Source organism: Cherax quadricarinatus, unplaced genomic scaffold (assembly GCF_038502225.1).
Source record: "Cherax quadricarinatus isolate ZL_2023a unplaced genomic scaffold, ASM3850222v1 Contig66, whole genome shotgun sequence".
Taxonomy (NCBI): domain Eukaryota; kingdom Metazoa; phylum Arthropoda; class Malacostraca; order Decapoda; family Parastacidae; genus Cherax; species Cherax quadricarinatus.
The window spans coordinates 145,001-162,500 of NW_027195092.1; the positions used below are offsets into that span (position 1 = coordinate 145,001).

Consider the following 17,500-nt stretch of genomic DNA (forward strand, 5'->3'; position numbering starts at 1 on the left):
TTATAGGGCCACTCCTTGCACTGTCGTATGTTGCTATAGGGCCACTCCTTCCACTATCGTGTGTTGCTATAGGGCCACTCCTTGCACTGTCGTATGTTGCTATAGGGCCACTTCCTCCACTACCGTGTGTTGCTATAGGCCACTCCTTGCACTGTCGTATGTTGCTATAGGGCCACTTCCTCCACTACCGTGTGTTGCTATAGGCCACTCCTTGCACTGTCGTATGTTGCTATAGGGCCACTTCCTCCACTACCGTGTGTTGCTATAGGCCACTCCTTGCACTGTCGTATGTTGCTATAGGGCCACTTCCTCCACTACCGTGTGTTACTGTAGGGCCACTTCCTCCACTACCGTGTGTTGCTATAGGCCACTCCTTGCACTGTCGTATGTTGCTATAGGGCCACTTCCTCCACTACCATGTGTTGCTATAGGCCACTCCTTGCACTGTCGTATGTTGCTATAGGGCCACTTCCTCCACTACCGTGTGTTGCTATAGGCCACTCCTTGCACTGTCGTATGTTGCTATAGGGCCACTCCTTGCACTGTCATATGTTGCTATAGAGCCACTCCTTGCACTGTCCTATGTTGCTATAGGGCCACTTCCTCCACTACCGTGTGTTGCTATAGGCCACTCCTTGCACTGTCGTATGTTGCTATAGGGCCACTTCCTCCACTACCGTGTGTTGCTATAGGGCCACTTCCTCCACTACCGTGTGTTGCTATAGGGCCACTCCTTGCACTGTCGTATGTTGCTATAGGGCCACTCCTTGCACTGTCGTATGTTGCTATAGGGCCACTCCTTGCACTGTCGTATGTTGCTATAGGGCCACTTCCTCCACTACCATGTGTTGCTATAGGCCACTCCTTGCACTGTCGTATGTTGCTATAGGGCCACTTCCTCCACTACCGTGTGTTGCTATAGGCCACTCCTTGCACTGTCGTATGTTGCTATAGGGCCACTTCCTCCACTACCGTGTGTTGCTATAGGGCCACTTCCTCCACTACCGTGTGTTGCTATAGGCCACTCCTTGCACTGTCGTATGTTGCTATAGGGCCACTTCCTCCACCACCGTGTGTTGCTATAGGGCCACTCCTTGCACTGTCGTATATTGCTATAGGGCCACTTCCTCCACTACTGTGTGTTGTTATAGGGCCACTCCTTGCACTGTCGTATGTTGCTATAGGGCCACTCCTTCCACTACCGTGTGTTGCTATAGGGCCACTCCTTGCACTGTCGTATGTTGCTATAGGGCCACTTCCTCCACTACCGTGTGTTGCTATAGGGCCACTTCTTCCACTACCGTGTGTTGCTATAGGGCCACTTCTTCCACTACCGTGTGTTGCTATAGGGCCACTTCTTCCACTACCGTGTGTTGCTATAGGGCCACTTCTTCCACTACCGTGTGTTGCTATAGGGCCACTTCTTCCACTACCGTGTGTTGCTATAGGGCCACTCCTTCCACTACCGTGTTGCTATAGGGCCACTCCTTCCACTACCGTGTGTTGCTATAGGGCCACTCCTTCCACTACCGTGTTGCTATAGGGCCACTTCTTCCACTACCGTGTTGCTATAGGGCCACTCCTTCCACTAGCTTGTTGCTATAGGGCCACTCCTTCCACTAGCTTGTTGCTATAGGGCCACTCCTTGCACTACCGTGTGTTGCTATAGGGCCACTCCTTGCACTACCGTGTGTTGCTATAGGGCCACTCCTTGCACTACCGTGTGTTGCTATAGGGCCACTCCTTCCACTACCGTGTTACTATAGGGCCACTCCTTCCACTACCGTGTTACTATAGGGCCACTCCTTCCACTACCGTGTTACTATAGGGCCACTTCCTCCACTACCGTGTGTTACTATAGGGCCACTTCCTCCACTACCATGTGTTGCTATAGGGCCACTTCCTCCACTACCGTGTGTTACTATAGGGCCACTTCCTCCACTACCATGTGTTGCTATAGGGCCACTCCTTCCACTACCGTGTTACTATAGGGCCACTCCCTCCATTACCGTCTCTTTTTAGTTCCAACTTCTACCACGGCTCGTAATTCGATTATTTCTTCAACACACACCGGCCGTCTCCCAGCAATCTAGAGTGCCACGAAAGGACAAAGAAACACGTACACCATCACTCCATCACCCCCTTGCCGGAAGCGAGCTGTCCCTCTGACGTGTTCCTTAAAATACTGATATTGCATTTCAGTTCCGTTATATTGATACACAGCACCGACCAAGTTGATTAGAGGAACACAGGTGCAGCAGTTGAACATTGTTCATTGATGGAGTGTTTCGCCTGAATAGTAGGCCTCCTCAGTGAAACACAGAGGTGACTATAATATTTGAGACATGGAAGAGGTGGAGAGATAGAAGGTGGTCAGTCCCTCAGTCTTGATAGAAGGTGGTCAGTCCCTCAGTCTTGATAGAAGGTGGTCAGTCCCTCAGTCTTGATAGAAGGTGGTCAGTCCCTCAGTCTTGATAGAAGGTGGTCAGTCCCTCAGTCTTGATAGAAGGTGGTCAGTCCCTCAGTCTTGATAGAAGGTGGTCAGTCCCTCAGTCTTGATAGAAGGTGGTTAGTCCCTCAGTCTTGATAGAAGATGGTCAGTCTCTCAGTCTTGATAGAAGATGGTCAGTCCCTCAGTCTTGATAGAAGGTGGTTAGTCCCTCAGTCTTGATAGAAGGTGGTTAGTCCCTCAGTCTTGATAGAAGATGGTCAGTCTCTCAGTCTTGATAGAAGGTGGTCAGTCTCTCAGTCTTGATAGAAGGTGGTCAGTCCCTCAGTCTTGATAGAAGGTGGTCAGTCCCTCAGTCTTGATAGAAGGTGGTCAGTCCCTCAGTCTTGATAGAAGGTGGTCAGTCCCTCAGTCTTGATAGAAGGTGGTTAGTCCCTCAGTCTTGATAGAAGATGGTCAGTCTCTCAGTCTTGATAGAAGGTGGTCAGTCTCTCAGTCTTGATAGAAGGTGGTCAGTCCCTCATTCTTGATAGAAGGTGGTCAGTCCCTCAGTCTTGATAGAAGGTGGTCAGTCCCTCAGTCTTGATAGAAGGTGGTCAGTCCCTCAGTCTTGATAGAAGGTGGTCAGTCCCTCATTCTTGATAGAAGGTGGTCAGTCCCTCAGTCTTGATAGAAGGTGGTCAGTCCCTCATTCTTGATAGAAGGTGGTCAGTCCCTCATTCTTGATAGAAGGTGGTCAGTCTCTCAGTCTTGATAGAAGATGGTCAGTCCCTCATTCTTGATAGAAGGTGGTCAGTCCCTCAGTCTTGATAGAAGGTGGTCAGTCCCTCAGTCTTGATAGAAGGTGGTCAGTCCCTCATTCTTGATAGAAGGTGGTCAGTCTCTCAGTCTTGATAGAAGGTGGTCAGTCCCTCAGTCTTGATAGAAGGTGGTCAGTCCCTCATTCTTGATAGAAGGTGGTCAGTCCCTCAGTCTTGATAGAAGGTGGTCAGTCCCTCAGTCTTGATAGAAGATGGTCAGTCCCTCATTCTTGATAGAAGGTGGTCAGTCTCTCAGTCTTGATAGAAGGTGGTCAGTCCCTCAGTCTTGATAGAAGATGGTCAGTCCCTCAGTCTTGATAGAAGGTGGTCAGTCCCTCAGTCTTGATAGAAGATGGTCAGTCCCTCAGTCTTGATAGAAGGTGGTCAGTCCCTCAGTCTTGATAGAAGGTGGTCAGTCCCTCAGTCTTGATAGAAGGTGGTCAGTCCCTCAGTCTTGATAGAAGGTGGTCAGTCCCTCATTCTTGATAGAAGGTGGTCAGTCCCTCAGTCTTGATAGAAGGTGGTCAGTCCCTCAGTCTTGATAGAAGATGGTCAGTCCCTCATTCTTGATAGAAGATGGTCAGTCCCTCATTCTTGATAGAAGGTGGTCAGTCCCTCAGTCTTGATAGAAGGTGGTCAGTCCCTCAGTCTTGATAGAAGGTGGTCAGTCCCTCATTCTTGATAGAAGGTGGTCAGTCCCTCAGTCTTGATAGAAGATGGTCAGTCTCTCAGTCTTGATAGAAGGTGGTCAGTCCCTCAGTCTTGATAGAAGATGGTCAGTCCCTCAGTCTTGATAGAAGATGGTCAGTCTCTCAGTCTTGATAGAAGGTGGTCAGTCCCTCAGTCTTGATAGAAGGTGGTCAGTCCCTCAGTCTTGATAGAAGGTGGTCAGTCCCTCAGTCTTGATAGAAGGTGGTCAGTCCCTCAGTCTTGATAGAAGATGGTCAGTCCCTCATTCTTGATAGAAGGTGGTCAGTCCCTCATTCTTGATAGAAGGTGGTCAGTCTCTCAGTCTTGATAGAAGGTGGTCAGTCCCTCATTCTTGATAGAAGGTGGTCAGTCTCTCAGTCTTGATAGAAGGTGGTCAGTCCCTCAGTCTTGATAGAAGGTGGTCAGTCCCTCATTCTTGATAGAAGGTGGTCAGTCTCTCAGTCTTGATAGAAGGTGGTCAGTCCCTCAGTCTTGATAGAAGATGGTCAGTCCCTCAGTCTTGATAGAAGATGGTCAGTCCCTCATTCTTGATAGAAGGTGGTCAGTCCCTCATTCTTGATAGAAGGTGGTCAGTCCCTCAGTCTTGATAGAAGATGGTCAGTCCCTCATTCTTGATAGAAGGTGGTCAGTCCCTCATTCTTGATAGAAGGTGGTCAGTCTCTCAGTCTTGATAGAAGATGGTCAGTCCCTCATTCTTGATAGAAGGTGGTCAGTCTCTCAGTCTTGATAGAAGGTGGTCAGTCCCTCATTCTTGATAGAAGGTGGTCAGTCTCTCAGTCTTGATAGAAGATGGTCAGTCCCTCATTCTTGATAGAAGGTGGTCAGTCCCTCAGTCTTGATAGAAGATGGTCAGTCCCTCAGTCTTGATAGAAGATGGTCAGTCCCTCAGTCTTGATAGAAGGTGGTCAGTCTCTCAGTCTTGATAGAAGGTGGTCAGTCCCTCAGTCTTGATAGAAGGTGGTCAGTCCCTCAGTCTTGATAGAAGGTGGTCAGTCTCTCAGTCTTGATAGAAGGTGGTCAGTCTCTCAGTCTTGATAGAAGGTGGTCAGTCTCTCAGTCTTGATAGAAGGTGGTCAGTCCCTCAGTCTTGATAGAAGGTGGTCAGTCTCTCAGTCTTGATAGAAGGTGGTCAGTCTCTCAGTCTTGATAGAAGGTGGTCAGTCCCTCATTCTTGATAGAAGGTGGTCAGTCTCTCAGTCTTGATAGAAGGTGGTCAGTCTCTCAGTCTTGATAGAAGGTGGTCAGTCCCTCAGTCTTGATAGAAGATGGTCAGTCCCTCATTCTTGATAGAAGGTGGTCAGTCCCTCATTCTTGATAGAAGGTGGTCAGTCCCTCATTCTTGATAGAAGGTGGTCAGTCTCTCAGTCTTGATAGAAGATGGTCAGTCCCTCATTCTTGATAGAAGGTGGTCAGTCCCTCAGTCTTGATAGAAGGTGGTCAGTCCCTCAGTCTTGATAGAAGATGGTCAGTCTCTCAGTCTTGATAGAAGGTGGTCAGTCCCTCAGTCTTGATAGAAGGTGGTCAGTCCCTCAGTCTTGATAGAAGATGGTCAGTCCCTCAGTCTTGATAGAAGGTGGTCAGTCCCTCAGTCTTGATAGAAGGTGGTCAGTCCCTCAGTCTTGATAGAAGATGGTCAGTCCCTCATTCTTGATAGAAGGTGGTCAGTCCCTCAGTCTTGATAGAAGGTGGTCAGTCCCTCAGTCTTGATAGAAGATGGTCAGTCCCTCATTCTTGATAGAAGGTGGTCAGTCCCTCAGTCTTGATAGAAGGTGGTCAGTCCCTCAGTCTTGATAGAAGGTGGTCAGTCTCTCGGTCTTGATAGAAGGTGGTCAGTCCCTCATTCTTGATAGAAGATGGTCAGTCCCTCATTCTTGATAGAAGGTGGTCAGTCCCTCATTCTTGATAGAAGGTGGTCAGTCCCTCATTCTTGATAGAAGGTGGTCAGTCTCTCAGTCTTGATAGAAGATGGTCAGTCCCTCAGTCTTGATAGAAGGTGGTCAGTCTCTCAGTCTTGATAGAAGGTGGTCAGTCCCTCAGTCTTGATAGAAGGTGGTCAGTCCCTCATTCTTGATAGAAGGTGGTCAGTCCCTCATTCTTGATAGAAGGTGGTCAGTCCCTCTGTCTTGATAGAAGGTGGTCAGTCCCTCAGTCTTGATAGAAGATGGTCAGTCCCTCAGTCTTGATAGAAGGTGGTCAGTCTCTCAGTCTTGATAGAAGATGGTCAGTCCCTCAGTCTTGATAGAAGATGGTCAGTCCCTCAGTCTTGATAGAAGGTGGTCAGTCTCTCAGTCTTGATAGAAGATGGTCAGTCCCTCAGTCTTGATAGAAGATGGTCAGTCCCTCAGTCTTGATAGAAGGTGGTCAGTCCCTCAGTCTTGATAGAAGGTGGTCAGTCTCTCAGTCTTGATAGAAGATGGTCAGTCCCTCAGTCTTGATAGAAGATGGTCAGTCCCTCAGTCTTGATAGAAGGTGGTCAGTCCCTCAGTCTTGATAGAAGGTGGTCAGTCTCTCAGTCTTGATAGAAGATGGTCAGTCCCTCATTCTTGATAGAAGGTGGTCAGTCCCTCAGTCTTGATAGAAGGTGGTCAGTCCCTCAGTCTTGATAGAAGATGGTCAGTCCCTCAGTCTTGATAGAAGATGGTCAGTCTCTCAGTCTTGATAGAAGATGGTCAGTCCCTCAGTCTTGATAGAAGGTGGTCAGTCCCTCAGTCTTGATAGAAGGTGGTCAGTCTCTCAGTCTTGATAGAAGATGGTCAGTCCCTCAGTCTTGATAGAAGGTGGTCAGTCTCTCAGTCTTGATAGAAGGTGGTCAGTCCCTCAGTCTTGATAGAAGGTGGTCAGTCCCTCAGTCTTGATAGAAGGTGGTCAGTCCCTCAGTCTTGATAGAAGGTGGTCAGTCCCTCAGTCTTGATAGAAGGTGGTCAGTCTCTCAGTCTTGATAGAAGGTGGTCAGTCCCTCAGTCTTGATAGAAGGTGGTCAGTCCCTCAGTCTTGATAGAAGGTGGTCAGTCTCTCAGTCTTGATAGAAGGTGGTCAGTCCCTCAGTCTTGATAGAAGGTGGTCAGTCTCTCAGTCTTGATAGAAGGTGGTCAGTCTCTCAGTCTTGATAGAAGGTGGTCAGTCCCTCAGTCTTGATAGAAGGTGGTCAGTCCCTCATTCTTGATAGAAGGTGGTCAGTCCCTCATTCTTGATAGAAGGTGGTCAGTCTCTCAGTCTTGATAGAAGGTGGTCAGTCCCTCAGTCTTGATAGAAGGTGGTCAGTCCCTCAGTCTTGATAGAAGGTGGTCAGTCCCTCATTCTTGATAGAAGGTGGTCAGTCCCTCAGTCTTGATAGAAGGTGGTCAGTCCCTCAGTCTTGATAGAAGGTGGTCAGTCTCTCAGTCTTGATAGAAGGTGGTCAGTCCCTCAGTCTTGATAGAAGGTGGTCAGTCCCTCAGTCTTGATAGAAGGTGGTCAGTCTCTCAGTCTTGATAGAAGGTGGTCAGTCCCTCAGTCTTGATAGAAGGTGGTCAGTCTCTCAGTCTTGATAGAAGGTGGTCAGTCTCTCAGTCTTGATAGAAGGTGGTCAGTCCCTCAGTCTTGATAGAAGGTGGTCAGTCCCTCAGTCTTGATAGAAGGTGGTCAGTCCCTCAGTCTTGATAGATTGATAGAAGGTGGTCAGTCTCTCAGTCTTGATAGAAGGTGGTCAGTCCCTCAGTCTTGATAGAAGGTGGTCAGTCCCTCAGTCTTGATAGAAGGTGGTCAGTCCCTCATTCTTGATAGAAGGTGGTCAGTCTCTCAGTCTTGATAGAAGGTGGTCAGTCTCTCGGTCTTGATAGAAGGTGGTCAGTCCCTCAGTCTTGATAGAAGGTGGTCAGTCCCTCAGTCTTGATAAAGGGTGGTCAGTCCCTCAGTCTTGATAGAAGGTGGTCAGTCTCTCGGTCTTGATAGAAGGTGGTCAGTCCCTCATTCTTGATAGAAGATGGTCAGTCCCTCAGTCTTGATAGAAGGTGGTCAGTCCCTCAGTCTTGATAGAAGGTGGTCAGTCCCTCGGTCTTGATAGAAGGTGGTTAGTCCCTCAGTCTTGATAGAAGGTGGTCAGTCCCTCAGTCTTGATGTACCCAGGCTCCCTCGTAGTAACACTGCCCGCCTAGGCACGACTTCCGCGTATCTGCGTATTTATACCTAGTGTCCACATAAGCCGGACCACAGTCAACAGGGCTCTACCTTGTCCACACTTGGATGCCAACAAATGGACTGACTCGCTTCTCAATATGACCATACTCTGGCGTTTCCCTAGTCTTTGTGATGAATCCACTCGTCAGTAAACCTCTTTCTAGTCTACCGTGACTTTACAGTATCCTGCATATCTCCTACTTGCTGCCACACCTGTTACCCTTCCCACAATGGTCCGTCCATTTGAACGGTGTTACACACCCCATTGCAATTGGCGGCAGCGATAGTATGGACAATCCACCTTGTTTGTTCTTGCAGTCTCTGGCGAAGCAATCTCGGGTGAAGCAAGCTTCCAGTTACCCTGGCCCAAATGAAACCGGCCTTACCGAACCCGGCCCAAACAAAACCAACCTTACCGAACCCTGCCCTAACAAAGTTGGCCTTCCCGAACCCGGCCCTAATGAAGCCCGCCTTACCGAACCCGGCCCAAACAAAACCAACCTTACCGAACCCTGCCCTAACAAAGTTGGCCTTCCCGAACCCGGCCCTAACGAAGCCGGTCTTACCGAACGCAGCCCAAATCAAAATGAACCCCTGGAAATCCTGTGTCGGTTGACATAGAGCCTAAGTAGGTAGAATTTATATATATAAAATATTTATTTTGACCTCTCAATAGTTTTTTCATCAATTCCTTTGATATAAACGGAAATCGAAGTCCCAATAAATCCACGTCAGCGTACCAACACGGGAAGTAGGTAGGTTTGTTCCGAGGAAGAGGAGCTCTAATTCCTAATGGATATCATGTCGAGAGGAATTTCGTAACTGTAGTGGCAATAATTGACGACTAACTTGGTCGTCCCTCCTCCAGGTAGTCGTCCTCCTGGGTCTGGTCGCCCTGGTCGTCGCTCGCCCCGACACACTCCTCGACCTGGACGACATCCAGCACGACCAGTCCATCGATGACGACACAGTCTTCACTGGGTCGTACAGGTGAGTGTCATAACTCGACAACTGTAGTTACCTAGCTGTCATTTCAAGGGTCGAATCACGGTTCCAAACACCAGCTGTGCATTCCTGGCCACTTTGGACACCTTCAGATCAAATTTAATTGGTCTTTCGCGCATCTTAAACCCCATTATCAGTCATTTCAAGACATTTATCAAGATTTCCAACTAAAAATCACTAGAATTTTGAGGATAATTGGCTGATAATTGACGATAATTAGCTGATAATTAAAGATAATTAGCTGATAATGCATCAACAATCGATGTGTTTCAGCTGGACCTCTCCAGAAGGCGTCAAGTACTTCGTGAAGTACATCGCTGACGATGACGGTTACAGAGTCTTGGAGTCTAACGCTGTGCCAGCCACTGCTGATGGTGTGTCAGCCAACGGCGCCCAGGGATCCTTCCGTTCCTCTGAGGAGTTTGATGACAGGAGATAAACAGCGTTGACGACAGCACTGACAGGATGTTGACCCGTGTTGACAGCAGCAACGACAGGATGTAGACCCGTGTTGGCAGCAGCACTGACAGGATGTAGACCCGTGTTGACAGCAGCAACGACAGGATGTAGACCTGTGTTGACAGCAGCAACGACAGGATGTAGACCCGTGTTGACAGCAGCAACGACAGGATGTAGACCCGTGTTGACAGCAGCACTGACAGGATGTAGACCCGTGTTGGCAGCTGCACTGACAGGATGTAGACCCGTGTTGACAGCAGCACTGACAGGATGTAGACCTGTGTTGACAGCAGCACTGACAGCCAGTACACAGCAGCAGACAGCAGAGTGATGGCTTGTTCATCACAACAGTGATTTAGACAAAGGGATAACAGGAAGTAACAACAGGTGATGACAGCAATAAAACAAAGACAGAGAAGACAGCCAAAAGGCTGTCTATCCCCTGACTGCTGTCACTGGTAGTGCTGAGTAGTTACTGACAGGAGTGCTGATCTGGGAATCAAACTGCTGAGTGATCTCCAACAGTGATCTGCAGCAGTGATCTGCAAAGATGATTTGCAACGTTGGTCTACAGCGGTGATCTGCAACAGTGGTCTACAGCAGTGGTCTACAGCGGTGATCTGCAACAGTGGTCTACAGCAGTGATCTGCAATAGTGGTCTACAGCAGTGGTCTACAGCGGTGATCTGCAACAGTGGTCTACAGCAGTGGTCTACAACAGTGATCTGCAGCAGTGATCTGCAACAGTGGTCTACTGCAGTGATCTGCAGCGGTGATCTGCAACAGTGGTCTACAGCAGTGATCTGCAATAGTGGTCTACAGCAGTGGTCTACAGCGGTGATCTGCAACAGTGGTCTACAGCAGTGGTCTACAACAGTGATCTGCAGCAGTGATCTGCAACAGTGGTCTACAACAGTGGTCTACAACAGTGATCTGCAGCAGTGATCTGCAACAGTGGTCTACAGCAGTGGTCTACAACAGTGATCTGCAGCATTGATCTGCAACAGTGGTCTACAGCAGTGGTCTACAACAGTGATCTGCAGCAGTGATCTGCAACAGTGGTCTACAGCAGTGGTCTACAACAGTGATCTGCAGCAGTGATCTGCAACAGTGGTCTACAGCAGTGGTCTACAACAGTGATCTGCAGCAGTGATCTGCAACAGTGGTCTACAGCAGTGGTCTACAACAGTGATCTGCAGCAGTGATCTGCAACAGTGGTCTACAGAAGTGGTCTACAACAGTGATCTGCAGCAGTGATCTGCAACAGTGGTCTACAGCAGTGGTCTACAACAGTGATCTGCAGCAGTGATCTGCAACAGTGGTCTACAGAAGTGGTCTACAACAGTGATCTGCAGCAGTGATCTGCAACAGTGGTCTACAGCAGTGATCTGCAACACACCAGCATCTACTACATATCACTGCATCTGTACTCTTTTGGCCCCCATGACAGTCCTCAAAATCTCTCTCTCTCTCTCTCTCTCTCTCTCTCTCTCTCTCTCTCTCTCTCTCTCTCTCTCTCTCTCTCTCTCTCTCTCTCTCTCTCTCTCTCTCTCTCATATTATTTATATATTAGTAACTTTTATTGAATAAATGTTTTGTGAATAATTTATTCGATTTTGTAACCTAAATGATAAGGTTGGTGTGGAGGTGTGTGACCCCCACAACCACCTCCTGACAAGGTTGGTGTGGAGGTGTGTGACCCCCACAACCACCTCCTGACAAGGTTGGTGTGGAGGTGTGTGACCCCCACAACCACCTCCTGACAAGGTTGGTGTGGAGGTGTGTGACCCCCACAACCACCTCCTGACAAGGTTGGTGTGGAGGTGTGTGACCCCCACAACCACCTCCTGACAAGGTTGGTGTGGAGGTGTGTGACCCCCACAACCACCTCCTGACAAGGTTGGTGTGGAGGTGTGTGACCCCCACAACCACCTCCTGACAAGGTTGGTGTGGAGGTGTGTGACCCCCACAACCACCTCCTGACAAGGTTGGTGTGGAGGTGTGTGACCCCCACAACCACCTCCTGACAAGGTTGGTGTGGAGGTGTGTGACCCCCACAACCACCTCCTGACAAGGTTGGTGTGGAGGTGTGTGACCCCCACAACCACCTCCTGACAAGGTTGGTGTGGAGGTGTGTGACCCCCACAACCACCTCCTGACAAGGTTGGTGTGGAGGTGTGTGACCCCCACAACCACCTCCTGACAAGGTTGGTGTGGAGGTGTGTGACCCCCACAACCACCTCCTGACAAGGTTGATGTGGAGGTGTGTGACCCCCACAACCACCTCCTGACAAGGTTGGTGTGGAGGTGTGTGACCCCCACAACCACCTCCTGACAAGGTTGGTGTGGAGGTGTGTGACCCCCACAACCACCTCCTGACAAGGTTGGTGTGGAGGTGTGTGACCCCCACACCCACCTCCTGACAAGGTTGGTGTGGAGGTGTGTGACCCCCACAACCACCTCCTGACAAGGTTGGTGTGGAGGTGTGTGACCCCCACAACCACCTCCTGACAAGGTTGGTGTGGAGGTGTGTGACCCCCACAACCACCTCCTGACAAGGTTGGTGTGGAGGTGTATGACCCCCACAACCACCTCCTGACAAGGTTGGTGTGGAGGTGTGTGACCCCCACAACCACCTCCTGACAAGGTTGGTGTGGAGGTGTGTGACCCCCACAACCACCTCCTGACAAGGTTGGTGTGGAGGTGTGTGACCCCCACAACCACCTCCTGACAAGGTTGGTGTGGAGGTGTATGACCCCCACAACCACCTCCTGACAAGGTTGGTGTGGAGGGGTGTGACCCCCACAACCACCTCCTGACAAGGTTGGTGTGGAGGTGTGTGACCCCCACAACCACCTCCTGACAAGGTTGGTGTGGAGGTGTGTGACCCCCACAACCACCTCCTGACAAGGTTGGTGTGGAGGTGTGTGACCCCCACAACCACCTCCTGACAAGGTTGGTGTGGAGGTGTGTGACCCCCACAACCACCTCCTGACAAGGTTGGTGTGGAGGTGTGTGACCCCCACAACCACCTCCTGACAAGGTTGGTGTGGAGGTGTGTGACCCCCACAACCACCTCCTGACAAGGTTGGTGTGGAGGTGTGTGACCCCCACAACCACCTCCGGACAAGGTTGGTGTGGAGGTGTGTGTGACCCCCACAACCACCTCCTGACAAGGTTGGTGTGGAGGTGTGTGACCCCCACAACCACCTCCTGACAAGGTTGGTGTGGAGGTGTGTGACCCCCACAACCACCTCCTGACAAGGTTGGTGTGGGAGTGTGTGACCCCCACAACCACCTCCTGACAAGGTTAGTGTGGAGGTGTGTGACCCCCACAACAACCTCCTGACAAGGTTGGTGTGGAGGTGTGTGACCCCCACACTCACCTCCTGACAAGGTTGGTGTGGAGGTGTGTGACCCCCACAACCACCTCCTGACAAAGTTGGTGTGGAGGTGTGTGACCCCCACACCCACCTCCTGACAAGGTTGGTGTGGAGGTGTGTGACCCCCACAACCTCCTCCTGACAAGGTTGATGTGGAGGTGTGTGACCCCCACAACCACTTCCTGACAAGGTTGGTGTGGAGGTGTGTGACCCCCCACACCCACCTCCTGACAAGGTTAGTGTGGAGGTGTGTGACCCCCACAACCGCCTCTTGACAAGGTTGGTCTGGAGGTGTGTGACCCCCACAACCACCTCCTGACAAGGTTGGTGTGAGAGTGTGTGACCCACACAACCACCTCCTGACAAGGTTGGTGTGGAGGTGTGTGACCCCCACAACCACCTCCTGACAAGGTTGGTGTGGAGGTGTGTGACCTCCACACTCACCTCCTGACAAGATTGGTGTGGAGGTGTGTGACCCACACACCCACCTCCTGACAAAGTTGGTGTGGAGGTATGTGACCCCCACAACCTCCTCCTGACAAGGTTGATGTGGAGGTGTGTGACCCCCACAACCACTTCCTGACAAGGTTGGTGTGGAGGTGTGTGACCCCCACACCCACCTCCTGACAAGGTTAGTGTGGATGTGTGTGACCCCCACAACCACCTCCTGACAAGGTTGGTCTGGAGGTGTGTGACCCCCACAACCACCTCCTGACAAGGTTGGTGTGGGAGTGTGTGACCCCCACAACCACCTCCTGACAAGGTTGGTGTGGGAGTGTGTGACCCCCACAACCACCTCCTGACAAGGTTGGTGTGGGAGTGTGTGACCCCCACACCCACCTCCTGACAAGGCAGGCAAAGTATCAAAGTTACCAGACAACTGGACATCACCTCACTTGTTTGTCTCAAGGACTACTCACCCACACACTTCCTTCATTAAATTCAAGCCAGTGTGGATATCCACTCTCCCTATCCAGCAAACTCACATCCACAACCTGACCAACACCAGCTAAGCCAGATGACGTCCGTATCTCTAGGCATGGATATTTCTCATATTTATTTTCCACTGCATTTCCTCAGTAGGCATTACACCTTCTCAGTGGAACATGGCAGGTGTTCCACTTTCTGTAAAGCTGGTACCTCAAATCAGCACACTGCTCATAGCTGTTACTAACACTACGTACAGATATGTGGTCTACAATAAACTAGCCACTACCATCCACAAGATGGATATGAGGTACACAACTAGCCACTACCATCCACAGGATGGATGTGAGGTACACAATAAACTAGCCACTACCATCCACAGGTTGGATATGAGGTTCACCATAAACTAGCCACTACCATCCACAGGTTGGATATGAGGTACACAATAAACTAGCCACTACCATCCACAGGTTGGATATGAGGTACACAATAAACTAGCCACTACCATCCACAGGATGGATATGAGGTACACAATAAACTAGCCACTACCATCCACAGGATGGATGTGAGGTACACAATAAACTAGCCACTACCATCCACAGGTTGGATATGAGGCTCACCATAAACTAGCCACTACCATCCACAGGATGGATATGAGGTGTACAATAAACTAGCCACTACCATCCACAGGATGGATATGAGGTACACAATAAACTAGCCACTACCATCCACAGGATGGATATGAGGTACACAATAAACTAGCCACTACCATCCACAGGATGGATATGAGGTACACAATAAACTAGCCACTACCATCCACAGGTTGGATATGAGGTACACAATAAACTAGCCACTACCATCCACAGGATGGATATGAGGTACACAATAAACTAGCCACTACCATCCACAGGATGGATATGAGGTACACAATAAACTAGCCACTACCATCCACAGGATGGATATGAGGTACACAATAAACTAGCCACTACCATCCACAGGATGGATATGAGGTACACAATAAACTAGCCACTACCATCCACAGGATGGATATGAGGTGTACAATAAACTAGCCACTACCATCCACAGGATGGATATGAGGTACACAATAAACTAGCCACTACCATCCACAGGATGGATATGAGGTACACAATAAACTAGCCACTACCATCCACAGGTTGGATATGAGGTACACAATAAACTAGCCACTACCATCCACAGGTTGGATATGAGGTACACAATAAACTAGCCACTACCATCCACAGGATGGATATGAGGTACACAATAAACTAGCCACTACTATCCACAGGATGGATATGAGGTGTACAATAAACTAGCCACTACCATCCACAGGATGGATATGAGGTACACAATAAACTAGCCACTACCATCCACAGGATGGATATGAGGTACACAATAAACTAGCCACTACCATCCACAGGATGGATATGAGGTACACAATAAACTAGCCACTACCATCCACAGGTTGGATATGAGGTACACAATAAACTAGCCACTACCATCCACAGGATGGATATGAGGTACACAATAAACTAGCCACTACCATCCACAGGATGGATATGAGGTACACAATAAACTAGCCACTACCATCCACAGGATGGATATGAGGTACACAATAAACTAGCCACTACCATCCACAGGATGGATATGAGGTACACAATAAACTAGCCACTACCATCCACAGGATGGATATGAGGTACACAATAAACTAGCCACTACCATCCACAGGATGGATATGAGGTACACAATAAACTAGCCACTACCATCCACAGGTTGGATATGAGGTACACAATAAACTAGCCACTACTATCCACAGGATGGATATGAGGTACACAATAAACTAGCCACTACCATCCACAGGATGGATATGAGGTACACAATAAACTAGCCACTACCATCCACAGGATGGATATGAGGTGCACAATAAACTAGCCACTACCATCCACAGGTTGGATATGAGGTACACAATAAACTAGCCACTACCATCCACAGGTTGGATATGAGGTACACAATAAACTAGCCACTACTATCCACAGGATGGATATGAGGTACACAATAAACTAGCCACTACCATCCACAGGATGGATATGAGGTACACAATAAACTAGCCACTACCATCCACAGGTTGGATATGAGGTACACAATAAACTAGCCACTACTATCCACAGGATGGATATGAGGTACACAATAAACTAGCCACTACCATCCACAGGATGGATATGAGGTACACAATAAACTAGCCACTACCATCCACAGGTTGGATATGAGGTACACAATAAACTATCCACTTCAGCAATGAAATCTTACAACCTTCCAAAACTCATCGGCTTTGACACCATTTACAATACTCTTCTGGCTAACAAAAAATTATTTAGCATGAAATTAAACTTAGAGACCCTGGGCACCATTTTTTCACTGCTGTCGTGCCTATGGAACTCTTGCGTCCACTAGTCCACTAATCGGACACACACGACTCACCGTCAGACACAGTTCGGAGAGGTGTGCGGCGCTGCTCTCCGCAGGCACTGTCAGTTTGCTGCATCTTGATAGACAGTTGTATCTATCACAGTGTGCATAGAATTCACTTCTGACACCTGTAATGCTCCGATGCACTCACTGACTGGCCACCTCACTGAAAGTCCCTCTCTGAATTGAGACAATTTCTCTAATGTAGCTGGACCTTTTGAATTAATTATGATCTCAATTTTGCACCCGTACTGACCCTTACACCTCCACTAACCCCTACACCTCCACTAACCCCCTACACCTCCAGTAACCTCCTACACCACCACTAACCCCTACACCTCCACTAAACCCTACACCTCCACTAACCCCCTACACCTCCACTAACCTCCTACACAACCACTAACCCCTACACCTCCACTAACCCCTACACCACCACTAACCCCTACACCACCACTAACCCCAACACCACCATTAACCCCTACACCACCACTAACCCCTACACCTCCACTAACCCCTACACCACCACTAACCCCTACACCACCACTAACCCCTACACCACCACTAACCCCTACACCACCACTAACCCCTACACCACCACTAACCCCCTACACCTCCACTAACCCCTACACCACCACTAACCCCTACACCACCACTAACCCCTACACCACCACTAACCCCTACACCACCACTAACCCCTAAACCTCCACTAGCCCCCTACACCTCCACTAACCCCCTACACCTCCACTAACCCCATACACCTCCACTAACCCCCTACACCTCCACTAACACCCGCACCTCCACTAACATCTACACCTCCACTAACACCCACACCTCCATTAACACCCCACCTCCACTAAGACTTACACCTCCCCTAACACCCCACCTCCACTTACACCCAACCTCCACTAACACACACCACCACTAACACACACCACCACTAACACCACCATTAACACCACTACTAACACACACACAACCACTAACACACACCACCACTAACACACACCACCACTAACACCACCACCAACATCACCACTAACACCACCACTAACACCACCACTAACACACACCACCACTAACACCACCACTAACACCACCACTAACACCACCACCAACACCACCACCAAC

General features: G+C 49.5%; 1 protein-coding gene across 1 annotated transcript in view; it reads left to right on the forward strand.

Moving 5' to 3' along the window:
- LOC128701066 (cuticular protein 47Eg) overlaps positions 1 to 11,183 on the forward strand; it is an 11,557-nt gene extending 374 nt beyond the window's left edge. Inside the window, exons 2-3 of the mRNA XM_053794613.2 lie at positions 8,984 to 9,105; positions 9,394 to 11,183. Of these exons, the coding sequence (XP_053650588.1) occupies positions 8,984 to 9,105; positions 9,394 to 9,559 (288 nt within the window). The 3' untranslated portion in view covers positions 9,560 to 11,183. The remainder of the gene's footprint in view (positions 1 to 8,983; positions 9,106 to 9,393) is intronic.
- The last annotated feature ends 6,317 nt before the right edge of the window (positions 11,184 to 17,500 follow it).